Below are 18,299 nucleotides of genomic sequence, written 5' to 3' on the forward strand. Positions count from 1 at the left end.
AGCCTGAATTCACCACATCTTTGCACCTCCCTTTGCCAAACTTATCCTGTCTCTGCTGATTGACTCAACTTGCTTTTATAAACAGGCTGTTTCCTTTTATTTTCACACATTGGACCTTAACATAGTTCACAAGAAGGAACCCAGCTTCACGAACATGCTGGTGGCATGTTGGGTTTTGGCACCCAAGGTTGTCTTATCTGATTTTTTTTTTCATTATTATTTTTGTAAGAAGCGGGACGAAACCACTTACGGTGTTCCCACCAATTTGGCAGTTCTTAGGGTCTACTTATTCCTCTAACGAAACACACTTAATCCCTTCTGCTCTAAAGTACATCGCTTGCCCCAGACACCTCTGCTGCGTCCTTCCTACCCACTGACACCCCTCTGCTCGGGAAGCTCATGTCCTCCAGCAGCGTTGTCAGTACAGCGGTTCCCTTGGACCTTGCCCAGCCCAAGTCCTTGGCTAATTTCCCTCTTGGAAGACCAGCTCTTACCATCAGGAAGCTTTTCCCTTATCTGGCTCCTCCGTGTTATCCCTTCTATCTCACCGTTATCACCCCACCTCTTACTTCACTTCTGCAAACAAGGCGCTGACACAGCTCTCTCTCCAGTCATTTCTACATATTTACTTAGGTTACTCTTACCTCGTCATCCTCCACCATCCTTCAAGATCACCTCTGAAAACCACATGAATGCGTAACATGAGACTACCAAAAATATATTTTCTGGGGCCCTGATTTTCTAAACACACCAGATCTGGAACAAACTGATGCCCACCACCCTCCACGGAGCAAATGTTGCCCATTGCAACCCATCGCTGCTACGGCAGCACTGTTTAGAAAAGGTCTCATATAAACATGGTTAACAGAAATGTACCTTTTAGAGTGAGCAGAAGTGTAACCGATGGGAGGCATGAAGAGTAGCGGTGCTCATCAGACACTGCAATGAAACAGTATTTCTCCACTGGAGAACCCAGGTCTTTTAATCTGCAACATAGGAGTCCTGGAGGTGTCCTATGCTCATTCTTCGTAACGGAGCTAAGAAAGCTGCTACTACAGGGAGACCATTTGCCCTGGTTTCGGCTGGGACAGAGTTAATTCTCTTCTTAGTAGCTGGTAGTGCTGTGTTTTGGATTTAGTGTGAGAATGATGTTGATAACACGCTGATGTTTTAGTTGTTGCCAAGTAGTGCTTATCTTAAGCCAAGGACTTTTCAGTTTCCCATGCTCTGCCAGCAAGCAGGTGTGCAAGGAGCTGGGAGGGAGCATGGCCGGGGCAGCTGACCCAAACTAGCCAAAGGGGTATTCCATACCATGGAACGTCATGCCCAGTATATAAACTGGGGGGAGCTGGCCGGGAGGGGCAGATCAGCAGGTGGTGAGCAATTGCATTGTGCATCACTGTTTGGTTTTTCCCCCCCCCCCTTTTCTTGTTATATTCCTTTTCATTACTATTATTACTATATTTCATTATTATTATTGTTAGTATTATATTTTACTTTAGTTATTAAACCATTCTTATCTCAACCCACAAGTTTTACCTTTTTTCCCCAGTCCTCCTCCCCATCCCACTGGGAGTGGGGGGCAGTGAGGGAGCGGCTGCGTGGTGCTTAGCTGCTGGCTGGGTTAAACCACGACACCGCTGCAGCGGCTGGCAAGTTTATCAGTCCTCGAGGACGTGGCCATGGCAGAATTCACCACTCCAAAGATAGTCTGAATCCGCATAATAATCCGAATTTTGCTGATGGTTGCTGGTGGAAAGTGACGGATGTGTGAAAGCCCCGAAGCAACAGTTCCGTTGATGTAACCAAGGGAGAAAACCCATTTTGGCGGCTCATGACAGATAAACGACACCAGGATGTTGTACGTGTCCTTGCAGCCCAGCACATCCCTGGCACGCCCAAGCCTCCGTCCGCAAGGGACCTTCTGAGCTGCAATGCCCTCCTGCAGCTCCAGTCCTGGGCTCCTTCTCCGGACAGCCTCGCTTCTCCTTCGGGGTTTGCTGAGAAGTGGCTTATCTCAAGCTGTTTTCTCTTTGCTTGCCCACTGTCCTTGCCGCCGCTCGCACGCACCCGCTCACCGCCAGCCTCGTCGAGCCCGAGGAGTTTCGCCTCCAGTCCAGCAGCAGACCTTTATCCTGCCACCCGGGACTTCCTCGGCGTGGAAAATCAGGGATCCTGCCGCGCCGGTATCGCCAAACGCGCGCCGCGGCGATAAAGCCTGGACTTCAGTCTCTCCTCTGCCAGGTGGGTGCCCTGGGCTTCTCAAAGCAGGCTTAGGGCCAGCACACCGAGCCGCCTTCCCCATGCCGGCACAGAGGTGGTTCCCTGACACAGTGCTATTCCCAGGCAGAGAATCAATCTGCTTTATAACCCAGGATTTAAAGCACAGTGATATTACCAGTTGATCCTTTAAAAAATAAACAAACAAACAAAAAAATGTCTCCTCCTTGCTCAGGAACACGTGGGCTTCCTTCAGGAGACATCACCTTCTGGCACGCTTTGGTTTTACGGCTGGTTTTGCTGTGTCTAGAGGCACAGTTAGACAGCTGGGGACAGCCCTTGCTTAGGGGTGACAAAACTCCTCACGTCGGCCAGGGCCACCTGGAGCAGAGGAGATGGAGCAGGCAGGGGAGCAGGCAGGGGAGCAGGCAGGGGAGCAGGACACTGGGGGGTCACAGGGGAGTGCTGCCCTGCCCGGGTCACGGTGGCGGTGAGCAAGCAGGGCAGGGCAGCGGCGGCACAGCGAGGAAGTGCCGTCGTGTCTGGCCTTGCCTGTGCCCTGCCCGTACCAGGGAAGGGGTGAGACAGACAGACGGAGACGAGGGAAGCAGACAGACGGAGGTGAGGGAAGAAGGCAGTGCTGTCCCACCCCGTTCCCCTCTGCCTCCGTGCCCCGCAGCGGTGGCTGCTGGGCTTCGCTGGGGACCTCGGTGGGACTTTTTTTTTTTTTTTTTTCTTTTTTTTAAACACAGCATTCCTGATGTTTCTCAGACGGGGGCACACTGAAGGTATCAGTCCAGCAGGTAACTAGAAAGATTAACTAACCAGAACGTGGTCCAAGATGTCATGGCTGTAGATGGGGAGCACAGGACACCGCCAGCTCGGCGTGACAGCTCTATGTCCTCTTCTCCTTCCTCGGATCCACGCAGACACGCTGGAGCTGCCTCCCCCAGGCAGTTGCTCCCAGCACTTACTAACTCCTGACAATACCTCATCCTCCCCAGAAGTGCGAGAGAACCTGGCTCAGCAGCCCCACGAGGTCAGGCCCTCTGAGCTTCAGCCTCCCCAGAGCAGCCCCCCCAACCTCCATGAAGCCCCCCTCCTCAAGCAGCTCTCTCCCACTCTGCTGGGAGAAGCACCCCAACTATTTTTACCCAGACGCAAAGACCCCAGCTGATAACCAGTGCCGCTCTGTCCAAGTCCTTCCCATTGCCACCCGCTCGCCAGGCCCCCCCTTGCCCCCTCTGCCAACTTCTCCAGAGAGCACATGAGACACGATGGAGCTTGAACTTGGGACAGTGAGGAAAAACCCACAGGGAATTAGAGGAGGGGAAAAAAAAAAGCCACCAGAGCACGGCTTGGCCACTCCTCAGCAAGGTCCCTCCTCTTCCACCTTGAGGTCAAGCTCAGCCCACGCTGAGCAGAGAACACGTGAGGAGGGTGCTTCTACCTGGACTTCAAAACATCAGTAAAGCACTTGGGCGACCTGGCAGCAGTTCTCACGCTCCCTTGGGTCTGCTCCTCCCCGCGGCGCAGAGCAGCACGTGTTGCCCTCAAAAAACCTCCTGTTTCAGGCCAGCGCTATACACGTCTTTCAGAGACTCGGCATCCATCTACAGAAGCCAACAGCTTCACCTTAATTTAGGATTTCGCCCAGGCTTCACAGGACAAGCACTGATGCTGTGCAACCGGAAGATAAAAGGGCACAGACTTGCTTCCTAAGCTGAATATTTTAGCCCGAAAATGGTAAGAGGCTCCATGTCAAGCTACAGCCCATGCAAGGTCAGCACTGTCCCACCGCCCGATTCTCTGCTCCCCGACTGTACCTACAGCCCAGCTGAAACATCAGACAGATTCTACCAGCCGGGATTTGCTCAACAGCAATGTTCGGGGGGAAAAAAACAAAAAAAGAAAAAGAAAAGAAAGTATTTTAGAAAACAAATGCATTAGTGGCAATTATAGTCAAAGAACAAAAAGCTGAAGCTAGACAAACTGAAATTAAAAAAATAATGAAAAGAACTCACCAATTGAGAAGGGATTAGCTCTGATGCAAGTTAATGAGACACGTGCATTTTCCTCTGCTGAGAAAAATAAAAGAAATCCAGCCTGCAGCTGTAAGGCGGGTGTGATGGCAGAACTGCCCCGTCTGTTATCACAGTAATCTGTCCTGACATTAAAAAACTTGCTTAATTCAGGAATAAAATTTATCCTGGGCTCTGGCAGACAGGACCCGCAGAACAACACAGAGTACCCAGATTTATGGCAGTTCCCAGTAGAGAAATTTCAGCCTCCTTACTCAGGGTTTTTGTTTTTCTTCCCAGGAGCCCCATCCTTTTCCGTGTGTTCAGCTGAAAGCAGAAAGGATTTTACCCTTACATTGTAAAGAAACACGCCCCAATTCCCCAGGGCCTTCCAGGAGGAAAGTGCAGCTCCAATAGCATCAGCACCAACAAAACACTCTTATTTTTTTAAGGCCCGGAAAACCAGCAGCATAAAATTCATTGTAGCCATGGCAATGGAGCAGTGGACACGGGGAGAAACCGTCATCGCTATGGCCATCTGCAGCCCACCACATGAATTTCCAAATTACTTTTCCCTTTCTCCCACCCCAATTCCGGCTCATCTGATTAATTAAGAGGCAAATCTTACAAACCGAGACACATCCCCATCAACATATCCCCCCTCCCCAAAGCAATACTCAAAAGAATGCCAAGGTATAAGGGGTTACAAATATTCAGACTTTATTATAAATAAGAAATACTGTTTTATACATAAAAACCGCAAGTGTTGCATTTTGTTCACCGCCCCAGACAGCAAGACCACAGATTAAGGCAAAAAGCTGGAGTGAAGGCACGTACTGAGGGGGCCACAGTCAGGAATAAGGTGATGAAGGGACTGTCACGCGTTGCCCGTGACATCCAGCACTCCACCAGCAGCTGTCGCATCATCACATTACGTAAAGAAATAACTCGACTTATACAATGAATAATGGCTGTAATGCAGTAGTGATTAAGAGATTGCTTATAAAGATTTTTTTTTTTATTTAAAAATAAAATTCTGTTAAAAACAGCTTAAGGAAAAAAAAAAAAAAGAAGAGAAGAAAGCAGGAAACCTTAGGCCTGAGGTCAGCCAGGGCATGCGCGCATCTTCGCATCTGCTCTTCTCACAGCCTTGGCAGAGAGGTGACGCGGTTACAGCCAGCCATCTGACCAGAGCAGCCGGCCAAGACACCGACCTCAACGTCCCACGCGCGTGGGCGAGCACAGGTAAGCTCTCCTCCAGGTATTATTAGGTATGTTTGCAGGCAGGGGGAAATCCCAAGCTGGTAAATTGTAAGGATCTCTAAGAGAAGGGGTACAGGAGCGATGCGGGGTTTGCTGGGAACGCCCCTCGCCCAGCAGCGCCGTTCCCGAGGGTGCACCAAGCCTCCCGCCTCGCACAGTGGTATCAAGATGTCCCCAAATCCAGCTCTCCGACCACCTCAACGCTGGGTCCGGTCTCCCAACAGTGCTACAGCTCCTCACAGCCCAGCTGCAAAGCCACAGCCCCTGCTCTCCTCCTGGCACAACGTCCCCGGGGACAAGGGACACCGAACGGGGTGCTGCGAGCACCATGCATCAGGGCTGGCTTTGGAGGGACGGGTAGAAAGCATCCACCCAACAGGCAAAGTGGTTATTGCCGATGCCCTTATGGGTGCTGGGGGTACGGGAGAGGGAAGAGAGCGTGAGCCCAGCTAGGAGAAATACCGAGCTCTAAGGGAATAATACGGGGAGAAGCGATATACGGTGCACGTGCCCCGATGGCTACAAGGGAAAGCACATAGAGGAGGCCAGGCTGTGCCACTCTGGAAATATGGCTGAGTATATTTACACACACATACGCACACACGAGAGACTTCCTCACACCATAATCATGATAAAAAAAAAACGGAAAAAAAAAAATCACATTCACACAAAAAATATAAATTTGAAATAATTAATAGCACCAGTGTGTGTCAGATAATAATTTCTTCCCCGCTACGCAAACGTACGAAGTTGCATAGTGTTTAAGGATAGATATATACTGGATCTCAAGGAAGGGGGGGAGGGATGCCAGGCTGGAGGCAAGGAGGAAGCCGCAGAGGATGCTCTCGTCTCAGAGGAGGGCCGGAGGAGGAGCGAGGGGCTCCCCGCTGCTCCCACCCAGCACCAGTAAGCAGCTGGGAGGCACTACCTGGGAGGGAGCCTGCCTGGGAGGCGGTGGCAGCGGTGTGAAACGCGGAGCTGCCACCCGAGCCTGGCCTGAAGTCCCTGTGCTGCGGTGGCTTTACGGTGACCGGGAGATTGGTAGGCAAAAAGAAAGGAGGGCACCGGTAAACTCCAGCTCTTTCTGCCAGCTTAAAAACAGGCAACAGGCGAGAGCAATGCCAGGAGATATAAAAATGCCACTGTCCTCCTTCAGGAAAAAAGATGAGGAGAAAGACCTTTTCATTTCCACCTGCATGCCCCCTTCCTTCCCCACCCAAAGACGTTCAGCATGAAGGCCAGCGCAGCTGTCAGAGCTCTCTGGATGGCAGCTCTCCTCTTCAGCAAGACTTTTCCTGCTTGAACAAACTAATCTGTCAATCAGACATTCGTAGCCTAAAAAAAAAAAAAACCAGATCCTCTGGCAATTCAGTAGCAACACCTACAGATGGGAACGCAGCTCATGGCTTCTACAGTCCTCAGCCTGGACTACCCAGCAGGTAGCTGCTTACAGACCGGACCCAAAACTTCTCCACAGACCAGGAGCGGGGCTGGCAAGACCTACCACTCCACCAGTAAAGACCTACCACTCCACCAGTATCCCATCTTCCCAAAGAGCTCCTCTTAGAGGCTGCGTTTTTCTCAGAGCGATGCATCATCACAGAAAGCATTTCAGAAAGAGGCTTCGGCTATTTTGTCAAAGGCTACCAACGCTGTCGGATTGGCCACTAGTTAACAATAAAAAAAAAAAAAAAAAAAAAAAAAATTCACAGGGTTAGAAGTTGGGAAGAGGGATCTGAATGAGTGCAGCTATACTGGCCATTACAGTAATACTTTGGTAGCCATCCCCTTCCTTCATAGGGACAGAGAGCTCCGGGACCGAGGATTTTACAGTCAAGGGGAGAAGAGAGGAGAGAAAGTAGGGTTAGTTTTGCCTTGCTGTATACAGCTCACATGGTTATTTCTGAACCACAGTATAAAGAGTCCAGAGCATCTCTCATCCTTGCGCTAATCAAAGGGAAACTGTGTCTGAGAAAGGAGCAAAGGCAGAGTGCTCAGGAAGGCAATTTATATAAAAAAACCCCTTTGATGCCCAAAGACGGATATTTAATTTGCTTCTCTTAAAAAAAAAAAAAAAAAAAGAAAAAAACAACTTTAAACTTATCCTGATTTGAAAAGAAAACAGCGGCTGCGAGCAGCAAAGAGTTGGGGATTTGAAGAAGGTAATGTGTGTTAAGGCACTCCATAGCCAAACCACCGCTCACCGGGGGAATACCCCCCACCCCCAGCACACCCTTAGGGTTTCTCAATGGACGGGGTGTTAAAACAGCCAGACGGCAAGGTCTTCTTGATGTCTTCCAGGTTGCTAATGTCCTTCAGGATCTCTTCAATGTCCCTGTTGTAGGCCTGTATCGCATCATCTTGCTTCCTGGCTTCTCTCTCAAGGAAAGACACTTTCTGGTCCAGGTCGCTATCTTTCATCTGGTCTTTGGCACTGTTCAGGGTACCCTCAATTTCATTCAGTTTGTTCAAGTCCACCGTCTCCAGTTGCCCTGAAAAGTCAGAAGCAAATAGTGAAGTCTGTTAAAAAAAAAGAAACCTTTGACGCTCTAGTTTTGGGTGCCTACACAACTGAGCCCATACCGAGACCTCCACCGGGCCATCTCTGCATTACAAACAGCGTTTAAAACAGGACCAACCAAATGAGTTACACCTTCAGTGCCTCAAAAACGGTCCTCAGCTTGCAGAAAAGCAGTACAGAACATTGCACAACGAGCTCTGAGGCTACTCCAGGAAAGAAAAAACCCCAAAGTCCTTGCTGAAAACACGCAAAGCCCATTTCTAGAAGCCAACAGACCCATTTGATTCCTTGCACAGCACCGGCAGGGAAGCCAGCACACCATGCCAGCTGCTCGCACTGCCACATCAGGAAAACACTCAAAGGTATCCGGCACATTGAGGACAGTCTTACCTAACTGATCCAGCAGTTCATTAATGACAGCGAGCAAGCTGTTCACAGAGTTCTTCGCTTTTCTTGCGTTGTCTTCTGCCTCCTGGGCAGCCTGTGAGGCCTGCAGGGTATTAAAAAAAAAATAATAAAAAAAAATGAGAGCACAAAAAAGGCTGTAGGGATTATGAAACTGTTGCCTCTCCTCTTCACAGGTCTGCCCAAGCAGTTAGTCACACACATCCCTGGCTCCTCTCTCCGGGATAACGCTCCTGCGCCGAGACCTTCATCACAGTGCTGGCGAAGACTGACAACCTTCAACTAATCAGTTTTCTGATTATTTCAGGATGGAGATCCCTGATAACTGAGCAGGATTTTGCAGGAAAAGTCAGAACAGAGTCAACAGGGGTACAGTCAGGTTTCAGTTAAAAATAAAAGGAAAGTGTTGCATTAAGAAAACTGGCTCTCAAATTCCAGCAGGGAACCTAGGCTAATGCCACCAGAGGAGCTCCTTTGCTCATCTCATGTCTTCAATCCCACTTAAAACTTGGAAGAGACTGAATACTGGCTGGACCCAGCGCTGTCTTTGCAAGAGGACAGCAGGAAAAAAAGCTTGCATCGCCAGGACAGCAGGGAGAAGGCAGCTTCTTGCCACTGCTGCCACCTGCCAGCATTACTTACCATGCCAGCCATCATCATATCCTGCTCAGCATCATCCTGCTTCCGCTTCAGCTCTTTTTCTGCATCTTGTAGTTGCTTCATCATGTCATCTACTTCTCTGGCCAGCCCCGTCACATCAGCGAAAGTCTTGTCGGCTTCAGCTTTGGTAGCAGCAGCACTCTACAGCCAACAAGGGGAACAGGATGGAAAGAGGCGGTGAAGGTGCACAACTTCCTTCAATCCTTTTCATCAAAATGCACCAATTTCCTATCGTGCCACATTTTGCATTCCCTAGTGGGGAATATACAGCAGAAAGCACGTGGGGCTCACCAGGAAATACTGGAACAGAGGAGTTTACGTAGTTACACACCGATATCTCGGGGGGTGGCTTCAGAACCGCAAAGGACTCACCTTCTGAACAGAACCGGCGATTTTCTCAGCATCATCTGCTTTAGCCTTGGCTTCGCGGGCATCAGCAGCAGCATTGCCAAGCGCCAGCTCCGCCTGGTGTGTCTTATTGTTGGCTTCAGCAATGGTCTGGGTAATGGCAGGAATCTTTTTCAGCGCCTCCTCCGCTGCTGTCTTGTTATCATTCACCCGCTTATCAAAATCTAAGAAAAGGCAAAACAGATTCTTATCACTTGCTCCAGAAGAGCCTTGGGATGGTTCTTTGACCAAGCTACCCAGGCTTTGCCACCTCGACATTAGAGGGACAAAGAGCAAACTGGGGGGTGGAGGGGGTATATGCTTGCAGCTCTCCCTATTACGCATCTTCTGACGCTAAATAAGGAGCTTAAACAAAAGGAGATTTCTAGTCACTGAAAACATTTCTATTTTTTCCTTTAAAGAAAAAAAAAAAGCCAAAAGAACCCACCCAACACTCAGGTACCAGCCATAGCATGGCCCGTTTAACCAAGATACCCTACTGCCAAATGACTTGTCACACAGGAATTGAAGGATTCACTGCAAGTGCTTTCTCTTTACCTTTCAGGTTGCTGAGAATGGTATTAGCCTCCTGCAGCGTGCCATTGCCCTTCCGAGCAGCTTCTTCAGCCAGGGCTTTCGCTGCATCTGCTCGAGCCAAAAGCTGGTCTGCAGTCTAAGGAGACATGACATGTATCAACATATTCTTACCTTTCAAAGGACGACCATCGAGGTGTATCAAAAAAGCATTGCTCAGCCTGAAACACCAATGCCATACAGAACAGCGTTCATCCCTGGGTGGCAATGCTTCCTCTGAAACCAGGTGAATTTAGGTACTTCTGGAATACTGCTCTGAATACAAAGATGATGCCACACCTGGCAAACATCCCCTATACTTCCACATAGCCTCAACGCCATTGCTTTTACCAGCTTTTTGCATCTCCTTTCCAGGACCATTCTTCAGTATTCTTGTAAGTAACAAGCAGCGCCAAGATAAGACTGAATAAGACCAAATCTTTCCTATCTGGCCAGTTACTTGCTTTCCTTTTTTTTTTTTCCCAGGGAACAAAAGCCTGCACAAAACAGAACTGACCTGCTGCTCTGTCTTCCCTTTCTCCAAGAGGTTCTTTACTTCTAGCTCCTTTCCTTTCATGTCTTCTCTCAAGTCCTCATAATCTTTCAGCTTCCTGGCAATTAGCTGATCTAACTCCTCCGCTTCCTTCTTGATCTTATTTGCTTCATTCTGCATGTGGAAATCAGAAACAAATGCAGATTCCTGAACGTTAAAGAATTTCTGAACGGGTGGCAAAACACAGTACAGTTTCTAGCAGTCAAAACAGGCAGAAGCTATGATGGGTTCCCATCTCTTACAACTACAGTTGTAACTTTGCCTTCAAAGCTCTGAATACCACGAGGGTCAGTGCAAGGAAGGACAGAGGTTGCAAACAGTTTTGTGTGCAAGAAAATCTACTGCACTACAGTAAGCAAAGGAGAGGGAGAAGTTCTGCAGGCTTCAGAAGGAACTGAAGATTTTGCACTTCTCTTGTTGTTTGGCAAACAACATTTCACTCAGGTTTTTTTTGTCCTTCAGAGACTGGGGGAGGTGGGGGTTTATGTATATAGTTTCCCACATGCAAGTCTCCTGCATAAAAGCTGAAATGCACAAGTCTGGATTATGCCTAGATGGACAAAAATTCCACAGACTGTTCTTATGCAGAGAATCATTAGCAGAGCACATGCAAGGTATGTCAGCAACCTAGCACACTGCTATAACGCTTGTCCTCACTGATCCCTAGAAAACACTGTGCATGATGCTTTCCGCACGTACCTCTAGCCCCGTGGAATCCACGGTAGGCAGACTGGTGAGATTAGCATAGATCTGCAGGGCTTTGTTTCCAGCTTCCTCTGCCTCCGCAAGCACCTTGTTGGCCTGTTTCTCTAGGTCTCGAGAAATGTTCCTTGCTTGATTATACCTAAAAAACCCCAAGGATCCAGTTACGCTAGTTTCTTTTGTAGAACTGAACTTACTGAGAGAGTAGAGAGGCTAAGAAATTGAAAGACAACTCCCATAAAACCCAAAGCATACAACGCTACAGAAGGCGTCTTAGTTTTAAGCACTGCTCTAAAGCCAGGAAGTAAAAACAATTTTCTGTTACTGACTCACTTCTGGTTGAGTTCATCAATGTCATTTGCAGTTTGGTTTTCTCCAGCCAGGGTCTTCAGCAGCAGTTGATAGGCTTCTGTGGAAGTATCATTTGCTGCCTTGGCTATGCGAACAATCTCATCAGCTTCTTTTTTGTGTCTGAACAAGATTACAAAAGAAAAATAATGCCATTAGAATTATCAGCCAGTGGTTTCTAGCCTCAATTCCAGATTTTATTCTCTCTTCCAGATTTTATTCTCTCTTATTTTTCCTTCCTTCACCCAGATTTGCATATGGAAGATGCTGTCTGAGACCACCTCTGCAACCAAGGCATCACTCTAGCAGTGCCCACGAGATCAGCTGAAAGGCACCGCTACGGTTGTACACGTCCCTCCTTCACATGTCGAGTGTTTGCCCTCAGTGATACACAGGCATGCACCCACAGCGCCAGTCTCTTACTCAGCAAAGGGCGTGTGTTTCCTATCAAGCAAACTGAATTTTGCTTCCCCCTGGTAGGGAAGAGCAGGGCCCTGATGCGGGCTGCGAGGAGCGTGTCTTGCCACAACCTACCTTTCAGCCAGCTTACGGGCCTCTTCTGCCAATAGAGTCATGTTGTTAGGGTCCCCGCTTGACTCCAGAGGTGTAATGGACTGGAAAAAAAGCCAGAAAAAAAATCTTAAAGCTCTTTTTTCATCTTTTATTCATCTTTGCTTTAAATATTTATTGTCATGATCTAAATGCTTAGAGATGTGTCTAACCTACTTCTGACTTCTCTTTATTTTTTTCTTAAGCCCCTGCAGTTTCCACCACTGGTTAGCCCTTAAAAACAAAGGTGCTGATATTTATTTAGGGGTTCTTCCGTTGGTTTCTTTGAGCAGGGGCTAAGATATAATCTATGACAGACACTGGTGATCATCTTTTATTTATTTCCCATGATCTTGGGTAGGGAAGAAGATATTTCCATAGCAAATTTGCCATACGAGAGAGAGAACAAGCAGAGAAACACACCAGAAGGCACAGAAAGGAAAGGCCCTCTCCTCTCCTAACCATGTGGGATCTTGGCAGCGCACTCACCACGTTGTCAGCTGCCATCTTTGCCTTCTCAAGCATATTGGAAGCTAAGCTGATCAGGTCCTCGGTGTCCTCCACCCGCACCCGGGCTTGCTCTGCCAGGCTCTCCGTCTCCCGCACAGTGCCCTGGATGTTCCTCAGCCTGTTCAGCTGACTCGCTAGTGTGCTGTTGATGTCTTTGAGACGATCCATGAGGCCCTGATCTACGTCTGAAGCACACAATATAAAAGAGAGGAAACAAAATTAATTACAACAGGAAGAGAAGCTGGAGCAGCAGCTTACCGCTGCAGGCAACATGTTGGTAGGTTAATCCCCTATTGAAAGGGGACCAGCAAAGCCATTTCATAAGTCAGTCAGCTTGAGATCAAAGTCATCATCAGAGTGTGCACCAAATATGAGAAATGAAAAGTCATTAACTACTAAGACAATCCTGCTGGGTGTTGGAACCAACTCTGATGGGGGATTTTGTGTTCAGAATCATGTTTCACCTTCATTGACTTAAAAAAAAAACAAACAACAGAGCTGCTCCTCAAAAGGTATGAAACATCTGCTTTGTGAATTCTCTTTAGCTTAACTCCTAGAAGGCAAGCAGAGATGGAGGAATAGTGGGGCTGTCCATTACTCCCTGCTTTGGGCAACGGTGGCTACTCCTGAGCCAGACACAGTCTCCATACGGAGCAGCTAGAAGATGTGCAGAATAGCAAACCCACCCCAAGCTCCCCCCCAAACCAAAGGGATGACAAAAGCTGGCACGATAGAGCCTTAGTTTTCCAATCTGTAGGACCTATAAGCCCCCGCAAACTTCCCCAAATTTTTGAACCACCAGGTAACTCCCCGCAACAGCATCTTAATAATTGAGCCATAAAAGCATAGTTACGTGCCTCGTTACCAGGGGCAATTACTTTTGAAAAGGTGAGAGCATTATTAAGAGATGAAGTACAAGCAGAAACCTGCAGGCCTCCAAAATTAAGATTTTTCCCAAATACGTTGCCTTGACCTTGCAGCACGTCTTAAGTATTGAACGCGAATGTTTGACACCTTTCAAAAACATACTACAAACTACATATCACGTAGAAAAACACAAATAAGTGCCATAGGTGTGCACAGATTTTTGCAAGTGTAGTTTTTGTTGCATTTAACTTGCCTCTTAGTTAGGGAAGAGCAACAAAGCTGGTGAAGGCTCTAGAGCACAAGTCTTATGAGGAGCAGCTGAGGGAACTGGGGTTCTTTAGCCCGGAGAAAAAGAGGCTGAGGGGAGACCTTATCGCTCTCTACAACTGCCTGAAAGGAGGTTGTAGGGAGGTGGAGGTCAGTCTCTTCTCTCAAGTAGCAAGTGATAGGACGAGAGGAAACAGCCTCAAGTTGCACCAGGGGAGGTTTAGATTGGATATTAGGAAAAATTTCTTCACCCAAAGGGTTGTGAAGTGCTGGAACAGGCTGCCCAGGGAAGTGGTGGAGTCACCATCCCTGGAGGTATTTAAAAGACATGTAGATGTGGTGCTTAGGGACATAATTCAGTGGTGGACTTGGTAGTGTTAGGTTAGCAGTTGGACTCAATGATTGTAAGGGTCTTTTCCAACTTAAATGATTCTATGGTTCTAAGAAGTGGAAAGAAAGATGAAAAATACCACCACAAAACCCAATCCATTCCCTCATCTTGCTCCAATCCCCACCCTCCTACCCCCCTACATGGGACTATTACCTAGGCACGGATGCCAAGCAGGCAGCATAAAGCTACCTCAGCTAAAACTGAGAAGAGCTTCAGTGATCATTCCCACTGGCAGGAATTTCAGCCATTCCCGAGCAAACGCAAGCGTTAGATGTGCATCAGCTTTTTCCCAGCTTCACGCAAAGGGGACAGATTTTTTCCGAAGTGGTCTGAAATCACTGAACCAACTCCCAGGGGAACATCTTTTACTGCAAAGTCAATAGTCTTCTTCAAGTTGCTCTTCTCCAAAACACACATCAGCTTATACATTAAAAAGACCCTAAGGACAAACCACTGTCACATTGCTTAACGTCCTGCTCGCAGACATCCTGTGCTAGAGGTGACAGTACAAGAATCAATTTGAAGCAGAGTTTAACAGGAAAAATAGCTACAGGCCATCACAACAGCACTTTTCAGAACATTATACACTTTATGGTGGGTTAATTAAGCTTGCCAGCAGGATTTTGAAACCTTCATTTTGATTGTTGATGATATCCCAACAAGAACTGCTTTATCCCAAGATGTCTGAGCAAATTTATAAACATAATAAATAAGTATATTGGAAAGTCTTCTGCTTGTTTAATAAGTAAAAACCTCCTTTGCATCTGGAGAAGAGGGTAACGCACGAAGCACTTGCATCTGTACACAGCTAGAGGCAGGTCTTTACTTTGCATGTACAACAGAGACCACTGGGAGGACAGCAGGGATAAAAACACAGCCGCCGTTATTTTGATGATAACATACACTGTCTCAGCACTATCTGAAATAGCTGTCTGTCCTGATGCACAGCATTGGCTTGAAATAAAACGCTGTGTCCAAAGGGAACAGGAACATCAAGCAAAGAGCTCATTTCACGTCAGTCCATGTCTGATCAGGTCAACTCACCTTTGCTGTTTTGTGCTTCCTGGAGCAACTCCATAACATCTCTTTCTGCCTGCTTCAACCTGTCTTCAAAGGCTTGATCAGTTACAGTTTCTTCTCCCGTACCCAGATTTGCTATAAGATTTTCCAGCTCCTGCAACCTCTCTCGTTGCTCTGCCACCTATGCGAGAGGGACAGAGCACAGCTATGACACAGAGCAAAGCACCTTGAACCTCTCTGCTTTCAGCAAGCATCAGGCAGCCACGGGCGTAAAAGCCGCTGCACGAGCGGGCACGTGCCACCGTCTCCAGCGGTACCAACAGTGGCATCTGTGGCCTTACCTTATCTTTCACTAATCTGTAACAGGCTGGACACTCTTGGCAGCCTGGCCATGAGCGGTTGTAGAAATAGTTCTCTTCACACTGGTCACAGCGGCTCCCCACGAAGCCTTCCTTACACTCACAGCGACCGTTCTCCTGGCACTGCAGGGAGCGCGAACCCTCGGGATCACAGTCGCAGGCTGTGGGGAAGTTAAACCTCAGTCAGACTGGAGGAGAGGCAAAAATACCCTAAAACCCACGGAGTGAGAGCATATCCTCAATACCCTAAAATGTCTGCAAGAGCAATGGGGCACAAACCCACAGCTGGAGCCCCGCTCCTGATCGGGGCACTTCTACGCACAGCAGGGCACTGTCTAGCTGGACGCAACATTCATTGCATGTGTTCACAGTGTTGCTATTGCCGCTCCCACAAAGCATTTTAATTTTCTACCCCATTTCATTGTAACCAACTGCAGTTAATTTTTCTGCTCTTTACAGGCAGCGATATCGAGGAGGAAAGTTTGGATCATCCTGTTTTTCAATCATGTTTACAAGATCTGATGCTCCTCAAGACAGAATCTGTATATTCAGGCCATTTGCAGAGCAGCTGTTCAGAGATTTAACATCAGGAAACAGGACTGTGCAAGACAAGATTCCGAGAAGGTATTTACACCGAAGACAAGTGGGTATCTAATAAGTTGGAGTTCTTCCTACCCCCAATTAAAAAAAAAATAAATAAATAAAAGCAAAAGGGGATAAGCTATTGTACAGAGATCAAATTTCACCATACAAGGTGCGGACATAAAAGTGCCAACTTCTGCTGTGATGAAGAGCGAGGTGAGAAAGTGCCTTCCCTGAGACAGGAGGAAAGCAAAGGCAAGGCTGGCTGTGCAACACCCTTCCCATCTGCCTCGCTCCAGCCTCTCAGACTTACGTTTACAGCCTTCGGAACCAAAGCCAAAGTGGTTGACCTCGCATCTGTCGCAACGCTGGCCGGCGACGCCAGGCTGGCACTCGCACTGCCCGGTTCGGATGTCGCACTGGCCGTTGGTGGAGCCCAGCGCGTGGCAGTTGCACCTAGGAGAGGCAGCCACACGTCAGGCGGTGACACAAATGGGAGGCAGGGGTGAAGCGCCTCTCTGAAGGAGCCCTAACGAGCACAGCTCCACGGTTCCATTTGCCAAAAGTCACTTTTCTTGCCGTGCAGATGCAGGAGGCGAGGCACTGAGCCTCTGAACCGTGCAAGGTCACTTGGTGCCTGCACTAAAAAGGGAACCCACGAGCCCCTGCTACCAACAATCACACAGTCACGTGGCACTTTTCTATTTAAAACCCTGATTTAAAGCTATTTATAAAGCTATTTATAAGTCAGGCTTTTTGTACAGCCTTCATAGCTGCTCCGTGACTGCTGCTCTTCCCCACCCATAGCAGCATTGAGGCACACCAGTTACTTGCAACAAACATCACATTCCTGCACAAGGTAAGCACAGACCCCCCCAAAACTCTTGGCTCTTTGCCCCGAGCCAAGGCAAACGTCACCTCTCACAGCCACGTCCACTCTGGAGGTTGAAGAAGCCAGGCTCACAGGCACTGCAGTCCCTCCCAGTGACATGAGACAGGCACTCACACTGCCCGGTCACTTGATTGCAACTCGTCTGCTGATTCACAGTGCCATAGGGATTGCAGTGACAAGCTACAAAAATAAGAGGGATGGAGAAATATGCAGAAAGTCAGAAGTCCTTCCTGGTGTTGGTACTCTGCTAGCCGGTCCCTACATGGATCCAAAACACACGGCAGTCCAGCCCCTGCATCACACAATGCTTTTGCTTCGATGGCAGTAAGCGCCCACAAACACAAGCATTTTAGCAAGCTAGAACCACCAAACCAGGATACAGCCACGCATCGCTGCTGACAGGCACAAACAACAGCCTGACATTGTGTCCTAACAACACATCAGGAAACAGCAGCTCCTGGGGACAAAACCATTTTTAAACACAAGAGGAACCAGCTCTCACCTCTGCACTTGTCGGCAGGATCGGGGGCCAAGGGGTTCCCGAAGAAGCCGTCTTTGCAGCGGTCGCAGTAGAAGCCGGCGGTGTTGTAGATGCACTTAAGGCACTCGCCCGTCTGGCGGTCGCAGTTCCCCACGGCGTTGGGATCGATGTTGTCATTGCACTGGCAGAGGCGGCACGGCCTCACGGCACCGTTTTCGCCCAGCGGGTCCCCGAAATAGGCATCGTCACACAGCTCGCATCTCTTGCCTGGGACACGACAGAAACACACGTGCTGCAGCAGAAAGCCCTTTGGTGCCGTCTCACCCGGACCCCCTTTGCAGTCCCTTCTGAAAAGTAAACTCTCCAGCTTCCTCCCCTTTCATCCTTCTGCTGGGGCCAGAAAGGTGCACGAAACCACACGTGGATCCCTCCCCATCTCTAAATTTAAGCCGCTTTTTCACTGGAACTTTGCATTATGAATTATTTCAGCTCCTCCTTTCCCTCCTATCCCTTTAAGTCAAACCTATTTGTTGTAATTTGTTGTTAATTTAAGAGTCCAAGCAGGCAGAGCTCCGTGGGGCATCAGTGCTCCAGGAAGTCCCACTGCCAACGAGATCTGCCAAACCTCCACGGGCAGCCACTGAAGCATCCAACTCGGCAGCTCCCTACACTTACTGAAGATTTGACCTCCTCAGCCAGCTATAGGCTCCGTTTCTTAGGCAGTTCTT

At 48.5% G+C, this 18,299-nt stretch overlaps 1 protein-coding gene across 1 annotated transcript in view; it reads right to left on the reverse strand.

Moving 5' to 3' along the window:
- Positions 1-4,937: 4,937 nt before the first annotated feature.
- Positions 4,938-18,299, reverse strand: part of LAMC1 (laminin subunit gamma 1) — a 70,191-nt gene continuing 56,829 nt past the window's right edge. Inside the window, exons 14-28 of the mRNA XM_050901429.1 lie at positions 17,593-17,838; positions 17,117-17,270; positions 16,512-16,654; positions 15,599-15,777; positions 15,282-15,438; positions 12,692-12,897; positions 12,188-12,267; positions 11,639-11,776; positions 11,303-11,447; positions 10,568-10,717; positions 10,036-10,150; positions 9,463-9,662; positions 9,073-9,231; positions 8,416-8,515; positions 4,938-7,996 (exon numbers count right to left, since the gene is read on the reverse strand). Of these exons, the coding sequence (XP_050757386.1) occupies positions 7,740-7,996; positions 8,416-8,515; positions 9,073-9,231; positions 9,463-9,662; positions 10,036-10,150; positions 10,568-10,717; positions 11,303-11,447; positions 11,639-11,776; positions 12,188-12,267; positions 12,692-12,897; positions 15,282-15,438; positions 15,599-15,777; positions 16,512-16,654; positions 17,117-17,270; positions 17,593-17,838 (2,429 nt within the window). The 3' untranslated portion in view covers positions 4,938-7,739. The remainder of the gene's footprint in view (positions 7,997-8,415; positions 8,516-9,072; positions 9,232-9,462; positions 9,663-10,035; positions 10,151-10,567; positions 10,718-11,302; positions 11,448-11,638; positions 11,777-12,187; positions 12,268-12,691; positions 12,898-15,281; positions 15,439-15,598; positions 15,778-16,511; positions 16,655-17,116; positions 17,271-17,592; positions 17,839-18,299) is intronic.

This window comes from Gymnogyps californianus, chromosome 8 (assembly GCF_018139145.2).
Source record: "Gymnogyps californianus isolate 813 chromosome 8, ASM1813914v2, whole genome shotgun sequence".
Taxonomy (NCBI): domain Eukaryota; kingdom Metazoa; phylum Chordata; class Aves; order Accipitriformes; family Cathartidae; genus Gymnogyps; species Gymnogyps californianus.